Raw genomic sequence first — 20,337 nt, forward strand, 5'->3', positions numbered from 1 at the left:
GTACTGGGTTTTGATGGTGCCCAGTGTTCTTGGTTTCTGTTAGTAAGATTCTTAAGCTTGCCTTTCGCCATCTGGAAATCACTGGTGTTAATGTACAAGCTGTCTCTGGCTGGAGTTCCATCCTCCTGTGATTCTGTTAGCCTCTGTCAGCACTCCTGGGAATCCAACTCTCCCCTGCATCCCCTTGGTCAGAGCACTCTCTGAAGCAAGCTCTCCTCTCACAAGGCAGGTGTCCAGAAGTCTGGAGTTCTGATCCTCCTCCTGAGTCCTGGGGTCAGAGCCCTCCCTGTAGGCCGACTCTTGACTCTTCTCCCATGATCCTGAGGACCTGCGGTGTGGAGAGTCCTCCGGAGAGCTCAGCTGCCTCAGCTGGGGTTACAAAGAGAGATGGCAGGGTGGCCCAGACCAGACTGGAACCCTGCTGCTGGGTGGGCGGTGTTCCTTTGTCCCTGTTCCTGCTGGCACAAGCCCCTCCTGGAGTCTCTGGAGTTGATTGTGTTCCACTCACCTGTGATCCTGAGGACCTGTAGTGTGGAGAGTCCTCTGGAGTGCTCAGCAGCCTCCACTAGGGTTTTGAAGAGAGATCTATAAAAGCATCTTTTATTCACCTGATGAAATGTCATCTTGAAGGCTTACTGCTGAATAAGCTCACCTTTTCTAGTTCTTTCAGAAACCTCACAGGCTGGTTCAGTTCAGCTGTTCTGGCTCAAACTATGTTCCAAGCTGACTGAATCAATATGGTTTTTCTCAGATTCTCATTGAATTGTTCTGCTTGGTCTCAAACTAACTCTGGCAATCTGCTCTTATCTTCTGGCTCCTTATTTTCTGGCTTCAACTGCCTCTGCCAATTTGCACTGAACGGCAGGAACTCAGGAACAAACCCAACTGCACTTTAGTAAGCTCGCTGTCTGTTCTCACGAGAGTTGTGTGTTTCCTATCTCTAACTCACTCTGTCAAATCTTTCTCTGATTATTCACTTTGCCCCTCAATTAGATGTTAATTTCAAACATGGCTACTTCCTTCTACAAACTAATTCTGTCTTGAAAGCATGTACTCAGGGCGTGTCTGTATTCCAGCCAGAGCACACAGACATAGGTCATTGGATATGATCACTTGCCACAGTAGCCATGTTGCTAGATTAAAATTCTTCTACACATTTTGAAGGACACCAGTGGAACAAGCAAAAAAGTATTCAGATTATGATGGGTGGGAGCCTTCTTGTTGACTAGGACCACATTTTTTGACCTCTGAAATCTGATTTCAGCAAGTTGAATTCTAGTCTCCACGAGCAAGTCCCCATCATTGATTTTGACCACTTTGGATGAGCATAAACTACTAATGAGCTGACTCTTTGCCTGTTCTATAATAAATGCCTACATGATTAATATCTTTAAGTCTTAATATCAATTTAGCTTCTCTTTGCTGGTTTTCATCTGCAACTTGATAGTTTAATAAAATATTTGATGGCATTAACTCTGTAACCTATTAGGAATAAATTTTGCCTCTGATCCTTCCTAGCCCTAATCTCAGGTAAATCATTTAGTATTTTTGTAATTTTGGTGTACTAAATTTAGTAACAGCATATGCTATAATTCTATAATTATATTAGAAGAATCATTAAGAAGTCATACAGTGTGAATAATATTCACTCCGTGCATATTGGGGCTTAGATGGTAATTTTGTAATAGATCTTGAACCTCAGTGTTGCAGCCATTTATAAGTACTAATAAAATGATATATTATCCATTCATCCAACTGCATTTCCCAAAAGGCAATGCCTGGTGGGAAAACATTGCTGTCTTCTAACATGTAAATCTCAAGAGATTAGTTTAACTATTCAGAGTGGTGTGGTAGTGATCTTCTCTTGTAATATTTAGAACTTTCTTAAATGTAACTATTATGTTTTCAAATCAATTCAGTTGTTTCAATATGTTTGAAACTTAACAGTTGATCTCATCATATAATCATACATTGTGCTTCCTTTTCTCTGTAGTCTCCTCTCTCCTGGGCCAGTACTGGAATTTCAGAATGGGAATATCTTTTAACTCTGTAGATATTCCTGAGGCAACTATTCTGGGGCAAGTGTTAAACCAGATGGAACACGTGGCGTTGTTGAGTTTTCAGTGGGTGAAAGGTTGGTCAGTTGACTTCACCCTGCTAAGAAAGAGGCCGTGCATACTGTGATGTCATAAACTCAGTGAGCTTTCACTAAACTTTTATTCTCTTTTATCCCTAAGATTTGCAGACTTTATTTCTATCCATTACTTTATTTAGAGACAAGGTCTCGTGTATCTCAGGCCTCACTGTGTATCTGAGGATGACATCAATGTTGGTCCTCCTGCCTCCCCTTCCTATGTATTGATACTACAAGTGTATATACCACCCAGTTTTTGTGGTACTGGCTATGAAACACAGGATTTCTTGGGTGTTAGGTAAGTACTCTACCAACTGAATTACAAGTCCAGCCCCTAATTTTGACTTTTTAACATAGGAGTTTATCATTCCAATTCTTTGCACAACATTTCTATGTACCATGAGACATTTCCATGCTGCCAAAAGCTATGTACATTGTTTCCTATGCTCAATCCTTTACATCCTTTACTACTTCCTAATTTTGGAGCATATGGGCAGTCTTTGCACATATACATGTTGAACTTCTATAATGGAACACGAAAATTTACCCCCTCATACTTTGACTCTTTCTACACTGTTAGAAATTGGCCTCTGTAGAGAGCATGGTAGCCCTTGGGTGTCCTCTAAAGTATCCTGTCCTCAATCATGCAGGAATTAGGGTGTGAATTTGGAAATTTATAAAATCAAGGTTAAATACAGAATAAACCATGTCAATCTAACTTAATATTAGTTAACAATGGGTTGTGTATGTCCCAATATTGTATTGATCACACACATATTAGGTATTATATTTCTGAGATTTTAGCTAGTGTGATTTATACTTAGCATACCTGGCAATTCTGCAAATGAAAGTATAGTATAAAGAAAACTGTAAGACACTGGAAAGAACAAGTTGCATGAGTAACAGTGCAAAGAAAGTCAGTTGTTAGCATAATCAATCTTAATCATTTTAAGAAAACAGAGAAGCAGAATCCACATATAGTAAATACGGAAAACTGTATGTAATTGGCTATTCATTAAATACATAGAATATAAATAATAAACATGAGTTAATAATGAATGATTGTATATTGTATCACTGTCAATTTTTACTTAAACATAATCAATAATCATCTATAATAAGGATCTTTCATTATATATGTTAATTGTACATATATTATATATATATATATATATATATATATATATATATATATATATCATACACACAACAGATATGCACATGTTAGTGAAGACAAATATTCCTATTCAAAACAGAGCTGTATTTTTAAGTGGAACAAGAATACCCTATTTGCATAACATTTCTATATTCTTTTGTCTTCATTTTCACTAGTGTTATAAAAATGACCAAATTTTTAGCTTGCAAAATATAAACATGTCTCACAGGCACAAAGAAGTCTGTGTAGACCATTGATGGGCTACCTCTGTTCTCAGGATCTCTCTGTCGTGAATTCAATAGATCAGCCCTACCTAGATGTTCCAGAGAAGAGCTTGTTTCCATGGTTTTCATGGTTTTTTTTCTTTCAATTAATCATTTTATTTGTTTACATTTCAAATGCTATCTCCCTTCCCAGTATCTCTTCCATAAACGCTCCACCTCATCCCCCTCCCCTTTGCCACTAAGATGGTGCTCGCCCCCCCACACATACACACACTCCCACCTCTTCCCTCTAGTATCCCCCTTCTCTAAGGCATCAAGCCTCCACAAGACCTAGTGCCTCCCCTCACACTGAAGTCAGATGAGGCCATCTCTGCTACATATGTAGTGGGATCCAGGGACCATCCCACGTATACTTTTGGTTAGTGGTTTAGTCCCTGGGAGCTCTGAGAGGCCTGTTTAATTAATACTTTTGTTCTTCCTATGGGGTTCACCAACCTCAGGTCCATGAGATTTCAGGACTTAAGCCCCAGATACTTGGCGGTTGTTGGAAGGAGTACTTCCAACAGTCTCTGCTTGGAGAGGCTAGACAGAGACCCTCACACAAATCACTTTGTCTTCAAAGCCAGCATCTCTGCCTCCATTTCTCTCCTTAGGTTTCATCTTTCCTGCTTTCTCTTCTGCTAGACCTCATCTGTCTTCAAGGATCATGTGATTGAACTGGCTCCCATGTCATTTTTCACAGTCATTTCATCTAAGAATCTATAACCTTGACTCTACCTCAAACATTACTTTATGCATGTTTGTGTGCCATACTTATAGATCCCATGACTACAGTGCGGAAATTTTGGAGGAGACATTTTGCTTACCACGTACCTCAGTCTTTCTGGTAGGATGTAGGCTTTACAGTTTGAGGCTTTTGCAGAGATTATTCTAACTGGGAGAAACAATAAACATAAAAATCAAGCAGAAGACAAGGCTATAACCCTTTGATTCTAATTTGGTTCATAGATGATGGAACATACTCCTTTTTCTGAAATTGAACCTGTCCATTATTTAGAAGGTGTTCTAAGGTTTGAGAAGGAGTGGGGGTTTAGATGGGACTCCCCGGGAGAGTAGAAACCTAATGTTTGTTCACAGCAGAAGCATGTTTGTCTGGCGCCAGTTAATTTAAACGTACTAAAACTGTTTGAAAGAACATGTAACTTGCAATCATGACACAGTCTTAAGTGAGCATGATTTTGTTTGATATGATGAAAGATTAAAGTGTGAATCTGGAAGGGCCACGAAAGAAATTTCCACATTCCTTTCGGTGAGAACTGATGTCAGCATATAGATGGCTTCATCAATTATTGAGAAAAGACTAAGAAGGGGAAAATGACTGATTGAGATGCTGCATTTTGAACTGCGGGTGCGAAGACCTTTAGTTGAAGGTATCTGAAGGTCTAAATGCTTCACACTTCTCCCTGGCCGTCTTCTCTGCTCATTCATTAAAATTTCCTTTTAGGAAAGTTTAAAGAGTAAAAAGACTGCTTGAAGAGTATTTTAAATAGATTATTAAACAAGAGTGTATGTTCCAAGCATTGAAACACTGACATTTAAAAATAGATCAGTGTATAGATAAACGCCACTTACATGGGGCAATGGAAGTTAAATTTCAACCAACCGTCTCCTCAGTGTTATTTGTCCATGACATTGTGCTCCCTCACAGCTTTCTTTATTCTCTTCTGTATCCCAACACACAGCAACAAACCTTAGGGTCGCTGTGTCTGACATCTAGGATTTGTGGCACGGTTGTTTCTAAAGCAGTATGCAGGATTCTGGAATGACAGCCTAAAACTAATCTAAAATTTAAGGCAACACCAACAATGAATGTCCATCTATAAGTCCTTAGTTAGCCCTTGTGCTTTTGTGAAACTGATGTTTAGGTACAAATGACAAAAGAATCACAAATGACAAGAGAATGAAAGCCAGCTTTTCACACTCCTTTATGTGTTCTTAAACTGTAGGTAAATGCTAATGAGAAAATCAAATTGTTCACTATGATTAGCATGACCCCCCAGAGCTGAGTCTATGGCTGCATATGTGACAGAAGATGGCCTAGTTGGCCATCAATGGGAGGAGACGACCTGGGTCTTATGAAGATCACATGCCCCAGTACAGGGGAATGCCAGGGCCAGGAAGCAGGAGTGGGAGGGTTGGGGATCAGATCCAGGGGAGGGTATAGGGGACTTTCAGAATAGCATTTGAAATGTGTCTTAGTCAGGGTTTCTATTCCTGCACAAACATCATGACCAAGAAGCAAGTTGGGGAGGAAAGGGTTTATTCGGCTTACACTTCCATACTGCTGTTCATCACCAAGGAAGTCAGGACTGGAACTCAAGCAGGTCAGAAAGCAGGAGCTGATGCAAGGCCATGGAGGGATGTTCTTTACTGGCTTGCTTCCCCTGGCTTGCTCAGCCTGCTCTCTTATAGAACCCAAGACNACCAGCCCAGAGATGGCACCACTCACAAGGGGACCTCCCCCCTTGATCACTAATTGAGAAAATGCCTTACAGCTGGATCTTGGGCTGGAGGCATTTCCCCAACTGAAGCTCCTTTCTCTGTGATAACTCCAGCTGTGTCAAGTTGACAGAAAACTAGCCAGTACAAAATGTAAATGAAGAAAATATCTAATAAAAGAAATTACCCAAGCTCTCAGTTCCTTAAAGACCATATAGTTACCATTCTAAAATAATAACATTAACAATGTAGTACCAACTATTAAATTCAAAATTCAACAGTCTACTTATCATCTGACCTCAAGGTCCTTCTCTGTGGTTAAGCACAAAGGGTTTCTCTATAATGAGAAATTTTTAATTCTATGTAGACTTGTTTTAAGGTATAATCTTTATACCTTTACACTGCGGCGTAATCTATTCTTTTAAAGTATTTTCCCATTCCATGTAAACTGGAGTATTTAAACTTCATTTCCGTCTCTAAGTCCATAAAGTCATATGCTTCGGATGTTCTTGGATGATATTGATTTCTTATGTATGGTTCATGAAGCTACACAAAGCCATTTAAAGACATGTATATGTTTATGGACAAAATTTTACACAAGTAATATAAAGACATAAATATGGGCTTTACCACTGGGTTTATGTCGCTGTACCATATGATCCAATATGATATGGAAATAGTACATTTGAATAATAAGAAAAATCCATGTTATTTAAAAACACCATTTCTCTGACTAGAATTATTATTTTTTACCAATAATTTTAACTTTCTAGAATAAATATTACTTGGGGGAAGTATTAAAAATAGGTGTCAACTGGTTGCAAAGCCAGAAATGTGACAATGAGGTATTTAAGAACCTGAGACATTAGGGTCATGACTTCAAGGCTGTCCTAGTCTACAGAATGTGATACTGGCTCAAAAAAAAAAAAAAAAGTTAGCAAAAGAGAAGAGAAATTGTCCTTTCTGCTCCACCTGTATAGCTCAGTGGACAGAAGTGAGCTCCTAACACAGCTGTCTGTATCCCATGAAGACTTTCCTTCATAGGACATCAGTCTGTCCTCCTGCTCCTTAATTCTCTAGTGAACTGTAATTGATGACTTCTGGAAGCAACAGAAAGGACGATGCCTGACACTAAGCTATAGCCTCTTGCCTCTCCTAACGGTCCCATCTGTGACTTACAGTCAGTAGTGGGTGGATAAACATCCTACGGTTATTTGTTTCTTTTCTCCTAATAGAATCCATAACAACAAAAGATCCTGTCGGTTTTATACACGAATATGTATGTGCCTAGATTGCACTGGTGTCTAATGCTGGGCAGGTCAGACTCTTGAAGAAATTCCTAAAATGATGGAAATTTAACACCCAGATAGCTGTGAGTTCAGTGTGTAAAAATAATATATTTGAGGTGTCCATGACACTTTTGATTAACTTCTAGATGTTTACTATGCCCTTACTTTTGGAGAAACGTGAGCTTGTGGTATAGGAATTAACCTCTTATGTGTCTGAAACCACATGCTTTTAGTTATTTTCTCTCTCTCTCTCTCTCTCTCTCTCTCTCTCTCTCTCTCTCTCACCCTCTCCCTCCTCCTCCTCTTCTTCCTCCTCCTCCTCCTCCTTCTTTCCCCTCTTCCTCCTCTTCTTCCACCTTCTTTTTCTTAAAATTCTCCCTTTTTACAGAAAAAAGTATATTTTCCAATTCTGGATTTCCCTAAAGGAATGGTCTGTTTTTCTCCTCCCCAATAAACTTTAGCCAATGTTTTCAATAACCCATTAGTATAGGCAAAATGAATGGATTCAGAACAGATTCTTAATTGTTTACCTCATCTTAATAGTTCTTTGTGAATAACAAAAGTTCACTCTAAAACCATCATTAAATTATCTGAAGGATTCTTCAAGACAATTGTGGCACACATCATTTATATCAGCCAGTTTTGAAACATTTTTATTACTTGAAAATGTATATGTATGTATTTTTGACATTAATCATAGTGGTTTCCACATTTATTCAAAACTATATTTTTAAAGGTATAAAATGTTACACACTCTTTTTACAATTATTAAATGGTAATTATTAAATATTATTAAATTGACATTTTAGTTCATTATTTGAACATCCAAATAGGGTAAAACTCTCAACTAAGTCAATTTAAACATACTTTATCTTGCCTCTGCATTTGCTACGGTCTTTTGATGGAAGCATTACTGTAATTGGAATTAATTAATCATATAATTAGAAGCAGTGAACAGTTGGAAGAAGAAAAAATGACTAGAACCCTAGTCCTTTAAGATTTCGTCTCAAAGAACTTTTGGTGTCTAAGTGGCAGTATGAAATTCTCTGACCTATTTATTTATACTTGTTTTAATAGAAATTATTCAACAGAATTCTGAGAAAGTCTACAAAACTTCTTAGTATTTAAGAGGTAGAGTTCAGTGGTAGAACACTCTTCCAGTGGCTGGAAGGCCCGGGATACCATCTACAGCATTAGAAACAATAGACAGAGAGCTTGCCTCCTTAGAAGGTGGAAAAGTCTACTCTACCTCGAAGCTTATGAATTGTTAATATAAGAACTACCTAAAATTATGATGCTGCATTTACTACTATCATTTAAAAACTTACCTCGAAATTTTTGTTTAGATTAATAGATATCCAATAAAATGTTAATTCATCAATCACACACATATTTAATATTTTGTTATTCATATATTTATATTAGAATAAATAGCATTTATCACTTGAATAGTGCATGTCTGACTTGCAAGATTGCAAAAACACAAGAAAATGGGACTGGGTAGGTTGCTCAGTGGTTAAGAATACTGGTTGCTCTTTCAAAACATCCTGGTTCATTTTCTAGCACTCACATGGTAATTAACAACCCACTGTCAACTCCAGTTCTGAGATCCTATGCCCTCTTCTTGCCTTCATCGGTACTGCATACCTGTGGTACATTTCCACACATGCAGGCAAACATAAAATGAAACAAATCCATTTTTTAACCACAGGGAAAGAAGAAGATGTGCTTTCACAATCTTGTGACAGTAAGAGATAACAGACTGAGTATTGTAATTAACAACTATCAAATACAAATAAAAAATAAGTCTAACAAGAAAATAGATTTCTGGACCAACTTTTTTTATTGATTGATATTTCAAAGGCTTCTGAAGGTAAAAAATAAGGAAAATAAAGCTCAGGATAATAGCAGGACAAGATGACTAGATGAACTACATTAAATAAATGAAGGACATTTAAGGTTCTTCTAGTAGTCAAGAGTGTGGTGTTTCACTGATTACTAATTTAATGCAAACTCTTCCCAGATAAATTTCCAAGGGGTTGTGAGAATCATTTTTTTAAAGATTTATTTATTATTATATGTAAGTACACTGTTGCTGTCTTCAGACACACCAGAAGAGAGCGTCAGATCTCATTACAGGTGGTTGTGAGCCACCATGAGGTTGCTGGGATTTGAACTCAGGACCTTCAGAAGAGCAGTCAGTGTTCTTACTGGCTGAGCCATCTCGCCAGCCTGGTTGTAAGAATTGTTTCCCACACTTCTTTCCAAAGAAACATCAAACCAAACTGCTTTCTCCTATGTTTGTAAGTTTCCCAAGTCGAATTCATCTTGATGTGTGTGGTAAGTGTCAAAGGATGATATTGGCCACACTGCAGATGTGCCTATAACATCTGTGGAACTTCCTGCTCATCTCAAAGTCACAAATTAAACAATGTAAAACGTGCAACAACAAAGCCCCTGATACTGTCAAAACCAACCATGTAATTTACTTGTCTAAGTCTGTGACAAATGTGTGTGTCACATGAATCCTTGGGGTTTCTGTTATTTCTTTACTGCTTGCTTATTGTGCTTAGGTAAAACAGAACATACTACAAAAACAATCTCTTTTTTAACGTTGGGATATCTCCCCAGGTAAATCTCTTGGCTTTTGGAGTTATCATCTACAAAGTTTTCCGCCACACTGCTGGACTGAAACCAGAAGTTAGTTGCTATGAGAACATAAGGTATGTGTTGTTGAAGTTTACTTCAATGTTTTAGCAACATGTTGTCCTCCTTCCTTTCTTCCCTTCTTTCTTTCCCTTCTTTCTTCCTTTCTTCCTTTCTTCCTTCCTTCCTTCTTTCCTTCCTTCCATTCCTTCTTCCTTCCTTCCTTTTTTCCTTTCTTCTTTCCTTCCTTCCTTCTTTCCTTCCTTCCTTCCTTCTTTCCTTCCTTCCTTCCTTCTTTCCTTCCTTCTTTCCTTCCTTCTTTCCTTCCTTCCTTCCTTCCTTCCTTCCTTCCTTCCTTCTTTCCTTCCTTCCATTCCTTCTTCCTTCCTTCCTTTTTTCCTTTCTTCTTTCCTTCCTTCCTTCTTTCCTTCCTTTTTTTTTCTTTCATTTCATTTTCATGCTGCTCTGGGGTTATACTGGAACACCAGGTATCCAGGCAACTACTCAGCAACTTACCAACATTCCCAGTCCATTAATCATTTAAACAACTGATAACTTGCGGGACTGTGGTTGTTTGTTTGTCTGTTTAAGAACTAGTTTTTCACCATATTCAAAATATGTATTAGAAAAATGTATTTAACACATTTAATAAATTTATAAACATTACATATTAAATGGCAAGTGAATCCATCTTTTAAAATATACTCCCATTTGAAAGAAAAAAGATAATTGTTTTAAAATAGATCTTAGTGGACTGTCTTGTCAGACATTTCTCAGAGCTTAGCAAATCTTTCTTCTAATTCATAATTTACATGTTGCTATAATTTTTTCTTTAACTCTCTAAGGTCAATCTAGTAATACCTTTAAAATGCTTTGTTAAGGAACCTTTGAAGTAGGGGTATGTGAAGCAAGGGCTGCTGTATTGCTCGGGAACACGCCTGCATCCTGCAGGTCTGACACCTTTGAGGAAGATTCAGAGTTGCAATTTAGCAAGTGTTTTAGTGATTATCTTCTTTATTTTTCAATAGTCTGAGCCATTCCCTAACTTCAATAACGTTCAAAATGGTGTGTTTTCTGAGGTGCATTGCTAACACACCTACAGTAATGATGCCACTGAAAATAAAATGTCAGTTGCTTCCTTTTCAAGACCATGTCCCCTGTGAGAAAGATTTAATATTGTTTTACCTGAAGTCATTGATAGTTATTTGAAAATATGGATGCATTAATAGATGTATGCAGAATTCATTTAAATTGTATGATATTAGTATTCTGACATGAATTCTTGAGGTTACTACCTTGCAAAAGCAACAACAATAAAATTCTATATTTATATTCAACACTTTATCATTATTGAACGTAAAAGTATACCAGAAGCCACTGTGATAAACACCAGCTGGTGCAAGTCCAAACAGGATGCTCTTCAAGGTCAACTGTCACAGTAGATATGGAATCAAAGTCTGCAGACTGCAATTGCCACTTTAAAATACTTGAAGGTTAAGTACTTCCATCAAAAAGTACACACTTTAATAATGAAACTTTAATGTTTGAAGCACAATCTAGGTGGAATAGGATCATATTTACCCTAAAGGCTGTTGTATCAAACCACGAGCCATCTATGAGCATCTAAGTCATTTATGGCTTTTCTGATCATAAAATACTCTTCTAATCCTTAACTGGGGGATATGTGGGATGTGTGTGCCAACTGGGGGTTACCCAAACTTGCATGAGTTTTAACCAAAACTGTTCCAATGCACTCCAGGTCTTGTGCCAGAGGAGCCCTGGCCCTCCTCTTCCTTCTGGGTACCACCTGGATCTTTGGGGTTCTCCACGTAGTGCATGCATCCGTTGTGACAGCCTACCTCTTCACAGTCAGCAATGCTTTCCAAGGGATGTTCATTTTCTTATTCCTGTGTGTTTTATCTAGAAAGGTAAGTATTTTCAATTACGAGTCAAAACTAATTTATATTCATGTAGCATGTTACCAAACAGAGAGAAAAATTGCTGCCTTGAAGTGTGACTTTCACCTCTTATTGTATAAATGTAGTCCATTTTAAATATACAATAATGATTAAAATAATTTTATTTTAAAATGCCAGCATATAGATGCTCATGTATGAATATATCTTACAAAAACCTTATTATTAGACCAACATAATATAACATAATATAATATAATATAAGCTATATAGCTTACATTCCCTTGAGTATATTCCTGTATTCAAACAGTAATAGACTTCAGTAAATCAAATAGGGCCATTTATTGTGACTTGAAAATAATGTTATGTGACTGTCTTAATAATACAACATTTTTTCTTTTCTTTTTCATCAAGATTCAAGAAGAATATTATAGATTGTTCAAAAATGTCCCCTGCTGCTTTGGATGTTTAAGATAAACAATGAGAAGTCATGATAATTACAGCTGCAATGAAATGAAAATTCCAAGATTCAGATAATCTGTGTGACAAAAATGAGCCTGTTTTTATTGTTAGTAATTAATTTCAAATCCATTTTTTTTCACGTTATAAGAGATGTAGTTAATTTGAGATAAATTATGGACCAGAGAGCTACAGTGTGTTTTCCTACATGACATAGTTAGATATGTCAAAAATAGTACTGCAGATATTTTGGAAAGTAATTGGTTTCTCTGGAGTGATATCACAGTGCCCAAGGAAAGATTTCTTTCCAACACAAGAAATATATGAATGTCCTCAAGGAAACCACTGGCTTGATATCTTTGTGACTCATGTTGCCTTTCAAACGAGTTCCCTACCACCTTAGTAATGAGTTCCTTTGCAGGAAGGAGAGCATAAGAGACGTGAAGGGGCCGAGTATGAAGCAGTGACAAAGGCTTCTCTGACAAGGAATTGTCATTCCAATAAACTCGACTTTCTCTAAACTTGATGAGAAAACCTCAAGATAAAATAACGAAAAAGGAAATACATCCTAGCAGTTTGGGAAATGGTTTGAAGTAAAAAGCCCCAGATCTAAATTTGCTACATCCGTGTTCTTCCTTACTATTCTAAACCAGAGAAAAGCCTTATAACTGACATTATCAGGGATGTATGCCCTTACACTAACATTAGATTTGAGTGTAAAATGTTTTCATCCCACACAGATTAAGACTTCAAATATATAGTCAGTAAAACATAGATTTGTCAAAGTATAATACTGTTTATGTCTTTAGTGAAAAGAATAGAGTGTGTGGTATTTTGTTTATAATATTTTACTGTTGTGAAAATTATCTTTTAATATTAAAGCAGTATACTTGAATACTTTACTGTTTTTAATCTTACAAATAGTGTAATTCATGTTAAAACAGGCCCTTTTAATTGACTGTACATAAAAGGGCATTATAAATTTAAACTATTGATGAAGTGAATTATAATTCTTTTCTAATCAGAAAATACACAATTAAAGCATTATTTATAACAAATAAGAAGACCCTGAGTACTGCAGGGGTTTCGCAGTGGGTCTAGTTTTAGACTGTTTCTGCTATCTGTCAAAGTCTATTTGCTTAAATGTATGGCTCTATCTATTCTCTTATTCAAATGAAGAGGCAGATTTTTTTCAGAAGTGAGTCATTGTCCTGAGCCTTCCTGAAAACAGGATTCAATCCGTTAGACATTGCAATTTTAATTCTTGTGCTGTTGAATGAAGCCTGGCGAGGCCTCTCCTGAAAAGCGAGCAGCCAGCTGGATGAAGCAGCCCTGTTGCTGCCTGGTGGAGTTGTTCTCTCAGGAAAGACCACTCACCTGTCAAGAAGGGCTTTGCGTTTCTAGAGCCTGTGAGATAGTACCCTTTCACTAAATCTCTGGATTTCTTCTGTGCTAAGTCTGTGGCCCATGACTAGCATTGTCATTCTGGGATGGGACTGTAGAAATGGGATATCGAAACCGAGTCTGCTCAGTCAGTGGATACGAAACTAACGCATGTGGTAGACAGAGTGACCCTCCCCAAATATCCATACACCCTTCTTCAGAACCTGTGGCCATGGTGGATGGCGAGGAGCAGGAGGGCCCTGTGGGGAGGAGGGGTGGCTGACCTCCACTCAGAGGGAGAACACTCTCACTGAACTGGGTGAAGTCAGCATGCTGACGATGTTATTTCAGTATGGGTCTCCTGTTTTGGACATCTCATTTCTAGAGCTACAAGACAATAAAATTCTGTTATCAAAACCACTAAATATGTGATCTTTTATCATTTTAATTTACTTTATTTTTTGATGTGGCAACAGGGAATGGAGACTGGAAATATTTATACATTAACTTCTTTAGATCAAACTACTATCCACATCAAGAGTGAAAACATTTTCATGATTGTCCAAGTCCTCCATTTCTGGAATAGTCTCCATGTGACAATTTGTGGAAAACACATCTACTACAGAAAGTGAATTTGTACCAAGCTGGTTTCTTTTATTTTTTTCTTTCTCTTTTGGTCTTTCTGAATACAGTCTTCTTCGCTGCTGCCTTCTGACCACAGGGCTAGTGTGATGATAATCTGAACAATGCATTATACAGCTATTCCAGGCCCTGGGTCAGATATCACATGCTGCAATTCAGATTGGAGAGTTTCCCATGCAATTTCAAAACAGTGCAGAGGAAGCAACAGAATCAGGCCACAGATGCAGCCGTATTCTTAGGCTGTCCAGGACAGAGCTCCAGGATATTAATGGAGCTTGCCCAGTGGTGACATGTGCTACCTCTTAACCCCCAGCATGTATCATAGTCAATATAAAGACTGACATACAAACTCTGGTTCCCTCCATAAACAAGCAGACACTTGGAGTCTCTCAAGATTTGGCCCTGGACTCAAAGAATAAGATAGGAACCTGTTGTGGCTGTTTCCAGGAGGTTCTGCCAGCACCTGACCAATGCAGATGTGGATGCTTGCAGCCAACCATCAGACCGAGCTCGGGGACACCAGTGGGGGAGCTGGAAGAACTGGAGGAGCAGAGGGGGATTGTAACCTCATAGGAAGAACAATGTTGACTGACTGGCCAGACCACCCAGTGCTCCCAGAGACTAGACCACAAACCAAGGAGTGTACAGGGAGGGATTCATGGCTCCAGAGATATAGGTAGCAGAGAATAGCCTTGTCTGACATCAATGGAAGGGGAGGCCCTTCGTTCTGTGGAGGTTTAATGCCCGAGCATAGGGGGATGCTAAGGCGGTGGGGCAACAGTGGGTGTGTGGATGAGCACCCTCATAGAGGCAAAGGGTAAGAGGGTGGATAGGATGGAGAGGTTGTGAAGGAGTAACTGGGAAAGGAGATGTCATTTGAAATGTAAATTAATGGAATGATTAATAAAAAGTTATTAATAAAAAAGAATAAGGTAGACAACAAACATGTATTAGGTTAAGCCTCTGTCTGTGGAACATGCTACAACTAAGAAATAAATGATAATCCTTTACACATATTTCTGTTTACTGTTAAATAATGTTTAGGAAAAGTGTGTTTGTATGCAGCATAAAAAGTATCTAGCACTAAAAAGCAAACACTCTGTTGCCTCCAAAGAAAGCACAGAAGGCAAACTTCACATGCTAACCTCGTGAGACCACTGTTCCTGCGGTCTTGTCAATCAATGCTGGCCACTTACAGAAATCATTAAGTGTGTTTGATCTAACTTACTGAACTCATATTAAACTCCTTACAAACTGTTTTTTTTACAGTGTTCAAGATTGAGCCCAGGGCTTTGTGCACACTGGGCAAAAACTCTAACCCTGCTTTACATTCCTAGAACCTCTTCATCAACACCCTTGTCTAATTTCCCCAGAATGGAAACTTTGAGAAAATCATGAACTATGAATTCAGAATGGCCAAAAAGAGCACCCCTTTTGTGCAAGGTTGTCATCAACCTAGAACGTTTTCTGTCATGCAAAATGCATCGGTCATTTAAGGCCACCTTCTCCAAAGCCTCAAGTTGATTCTTATTCATTTCCACAGTCATTACAACTTTAGTAAGCTTGTTGATAGTGATGGTGGTGGTGGTGGCGGTGGCGGTGGTGGTGGTAGTGGTGTTTGAGACAGAATCTCTTGTATCCCATCCTGGACTTGGACCTACTCTGTCTCCAAGGATGACTTTGAACTCTAGCTGCCTACACCTCCCTGCTCTGAATTAGAGTTGTGGAGCATGCAGAGTGTGCATAGTAACACTACACATACTGAGGCCGCTGTGAAGCAGTCGCAAATGGTTAAGGGTACAGCCTGTAAGGATCAGATTACAAAAGTTAGAGGAATGGCCTACTAATCTCATTCATAGAAGAAAAACTTTGGCACTAAAAGGGACACAGATATTCTTTTTCTAAATTCCGCCACCATATTTAATTTTCACAGTAACCTGGGTGAGCCATACTGCCATTTTCAATTTGGAAAATCACTGGTGAATTTCAGTTAGTGTTAGACCCCTAAGCCCAGAAAATTCTGCATCTCTACCCAAACTCTCGGTTACATGATGGGGTGGGAGTGGAAGAAGCCAGAGCGCTTGGGCGAGAAGAGGCTGGAGCCAGGCCACTTGCTGCTCCCTGCCTTCTCAGGGCACTTTCCAGACATCACTGTAAACTTTTTCTTCCCATGAGATTCCCACGGCATTTCAACTCAAAACCATCTTATGTATATCATAAACCTTAGACCAAGTGCTTTCTTCCTATAACCCACCCCTACTCACACCATCACCCAAGTAATTCAGTTTAACAAACTCCTTATTCTTCCATATTCCTATCCTGTTCACACCATCACACTGAAGTCATTGATGTGAGCTCTCATTACAAGCATCTGTGCTACTTATTTCTATTACCTAATAGCTCGTTCATTCTTTTTAGTGGGTGAATCTTATTCCACAGTAAGAGTGAACTTACATAAACCCCACAGTTGGTCTCCAGTCTGAAATCGTGCGATGATACATTTGCAGGACTCCAGTATTATTCAGAAATAGCATTGCCCATGCTGTAGGGTCAGTGGTGGTGCCAAAGGTGCTAAATACTAAGTTATTCATCTCTTGCTGGATATGAATTATCAGGAGGCAGCAAAGCTTTTAAAATATGTCCAAGTGTAAGAAAGTTAGGCCGTTAGAGACACCGCTAAAGAGGATTGTGGGAGGCTGGTTTCCAGCTCTTCTCTTTTAAATTTGCTTCTGGGTTGCTATGAGGTATTCATAGCCATGATGTAATGCCTCCTTCACCCTAGACACAACACAGCAGGGACAATGGATCATGGACCACAAACTCTGACAAATGAGATAAATGAAAACTGACCTACCTCATGACCCTCTGTTCTGAGCAAAAAATCACTTGTTCTTGCAATTATTCACTGAAAACTCGTATGCATTTGAGACCTACAAAGCTCTTAGGAATTTTCCTCTTAGGGAAAAATGATCGTTACTCATCCTGGGTTCTGGATTGAACAAGTTTTGAGGTCAGTGGGAAACCTGAAGGTGTGCATTGTTAGTATGTATTTAAAGAGTAAATATGGTAAGGTTATGGTAAAGCCCGTAGGTTTATGTGAGCTTATAGATTTTGTAAAATGAGAGGGTTAACTACAATAGATCTCTTCGGGAAACAGGATAATATGCTTCAACTGCCCACCTGGAAGCACTGCAAATAATAAAATCTATAAAGTATATTACAACTCCATGCACTTAAAAATGAGAGAAAAATAATAGGTTCCTTTCAATGTTGTCCTTGAGAAATATGGTTCTGTTTCCTATTGGGCTGCAATTTGACATATATCAGCACCCAAGGACCAGGCTGATCAACCTGAAAGTGAAGGTTTTCTTTCTTTTTCTTAATGTATTAGAAATGGATCTAAAGGAACCTTCGGGATGCAGGAGGGTTAATTATGTTGGCAGTCCGTTAAGCTTTGGAAATTTTAGGCAGTAAGACAGAGTCCTACAAAAGACCCCCTACCACCACAGCCTGCTGCGAGGAAACAGTCATGTGTTGCCAGCACTGCAAATATTGCTCAAATTACCCTAAACTTCCCCTGATTTTGTGTGCATCCTGGCTCCTGGAGAGAGGCAGTGTGCTGAGAAGGTCATTTATTCTGTCACTTCAGCCCACTCGGCAATCATGACAACTACATCTTTCACTCAATCTAATGCAGAAGGCTTTTCACAGAGACCTTGTGTGACCCGAGGGAAGTAATTATTCAAAACAATCTTGCAGCTTGTTCTTCTAGTGGAGACTCCTCTGCAGTAGCACCGAATATTCCCAAGTCCATCTTCCCACTCAGATCAATTTCTCAGAATCTCCTGAAGGACTGTGCAAATAAACAACCACCTCCCATGCCTTAGAACATCCCTTTCATTCAGGTGTCCTTGGTGCTGGGGATCAAGCTGGGGCTACAGTCAAACAGCCCCATTGGCATCTCCTTTCTGCAATGGTTAGCAAGTCACAGCCCAGAACCTCAGTGGTGTATGACATACAGACAATAGAAACTACTGCATAATATTGTTGTAAGAAGTAGGCCACTTAATATATGGAAGAAAAGATAGAAGCATTCAAGATTAGTGTATTTTCGAAAGAACTTGCATCTCAGAAGACTAGAGTTAAAAATCCTTAGCACCTACATCTGGTGTGTGTGTTACAGCTTCTCCATCATTACTGCACTCTGAAGACAGAGATGGGGAATCACCACAGCAAGCCAGCTACAACACTGACCTCTACCATGAGCTCTGGGCTCAACTAATACTGCACGAACCCTATTTGGTGAGCCTCAACTCAGAGGCTTTGCCTCAATGACTAATGCAGAGTGAAATTAAGAAAGATAACTTGAGGCCTCCACACCTTTCACACACATGTGCATGCAACTGCACACACATGTGCCTACATACACAGGAAATTAGTATACACATATTCATGCATACCACACACAGGTGAAAACAAAGGAATAAGAAAATAAGAATCATTTTCACAGTGTTGCTTTACAAAATAAAATCAAGACATTTAAAAAGGGGAATAACCTAGATTCTATCACATGAGTTGAGTTAATTAAAAATAAGAATGCAATCATAAAATAAAACTAGTAAAATATGAACACTTTACCATATATATATTTATATATATATATAGATTCTAATGTGAGTTAACTAGCATTCACTATAAACACTCTCAAATGTTTTTAAGCTTTTATAATCACATACAGATCTGACACTGTTATGTCCAGCTGGTGCTGTTTATAAAATGATATTTCAAAATACTTTTCTGCCGAGAAACAAGAGAAGGCAGAATGCAAATATTTAATATGAAGAAAGCTCATACACATAGGAACGTATTTCATATACTGATTGAGACGACAACAACAACAACAACAACAACAACAACAAAAAGACTGTAACATAATTTATATCATTATCTGTTTTGTTCTGTAACCAATGTTCCAAAAGATAGAACCTACAGTTAGACACTAAGGCTAGATAAAACAGCTATCCTGAAAATGTTTGTGTTGCTCCTGCCATCAGAGAACTCTCGGGGCTCTCTCTCATGGTGGCTCACACAAAGTGGAAAGAAAACTGATGAGAACACATTTACAGGAAAATAATCTTATGAATTAGTGAGGAAACCAAAGAAATTTTAAACAAAAGCCCATTTCAGGGACGCCTCCCCTGAAGCTACACGAAAATGAAAAGGCATTGCCAGAATCCTAAAACAGCATCCAGTGACCTCTTCAAGCCTATCCCTTTAAAGGACGATTTGTATGCAACACTTCCAAGTTGTATTCCAGACTTCTGAATCAGAGGATCACACTACACACCCAGCAGGGGCAGCTGGAGAGAACAGGGAAGAGTGAGAAAATGCATATTCAGAATGTTTTCCTCCAAAACCTACTGAACACCACAGGCTGTGAGCACTGCCCCCGTTAGCACACAGCATTAGCTGGAGCTTATGTTTCTCAGTTTAAAAGGGAAAATAAAACACTACCAAAGCTTAGCCCATTTGATTTGTGCTCATTAGACTAGCTCGCTGCCTTACAACACTGAATCTCAACGTAACTGCTGATGGCAAGTTCACACTCTACAGGTGTGAACGTGCTTAAATGAAGACAGATGGCTACTCTGATTTCAGGTGAATAGTTTTTCAAGAAATGACATTCCAAATGTACTCAATGTTTAGGGAATCAGTGGGAGACCTTTACACCATATGATAGTCCAAACACTATGAAAGAACATGAACAACCACTTTATAAACAAAAATAGTAACTGATGTTCACTACAACTCTGTGGAGAACTTCCCTGTCCTGCATTTTGAGAGAGAACCAATATTACATGAAGCTGTGCATGAAAACATAGGTGTCTAGACATTTAAGATGTCAAAGAGAAAATAAGGCCAACTTTAACTTTACTTACTTGGGAGTTTGACAATGTTGTGCTATAAAATATTTAAACATAATTTATGG

At 38.5% G+C, this 20,337-nt stretch overlaps 1 protein-coding gene across 2 annotated transcripts in view; it reads left to right on the top strand.

The window, feature by feature from the left end:
• Adgrl4 (adhesion G protein-coupled receptor L4) overlaps window positions 1-14,131 on the top strand; it is a 99,440-nt gene extending 85,309 nt beyond the window's left edge. For both annotated transcript variants that reach the window (XM_029537833.1, XM_021196452.2), the window contains 3 exons: window positions 9,934-10,025; window positions 11,708-11,876; window positions 12,279-14,131. In XM_029537833.1, coding sequence (XP_029393693.1) covers window positions 9,934-10,025; window positions 11,708-11,876; window positions 12,279-12,341 — 324 coding nt within the window. In that variant the 3' untranslated portion in view covers window positions 12,342-14,131. The remainder of the gene's footprint in view (window positions 1-9,933; window positions 10,026-11,707; window positions 11,877-12,278) is intronic.
• Window positions 14,132-20,337: the final 6,206 nt, after the last annotated feature.

Source organism: Mus pahari, chromosome 4 (genome assembly GCF_900095145.1).
Source record: "Mus pahari chromosome 4, PAHARI_EIJ_v1.1, whole genome shotgun sequence".
Lineage (NCBI taxonomy): Eukaryota > Metazoa > Chordata > Mammalia > Rodentia > Muridae > Mus > Mus pahari.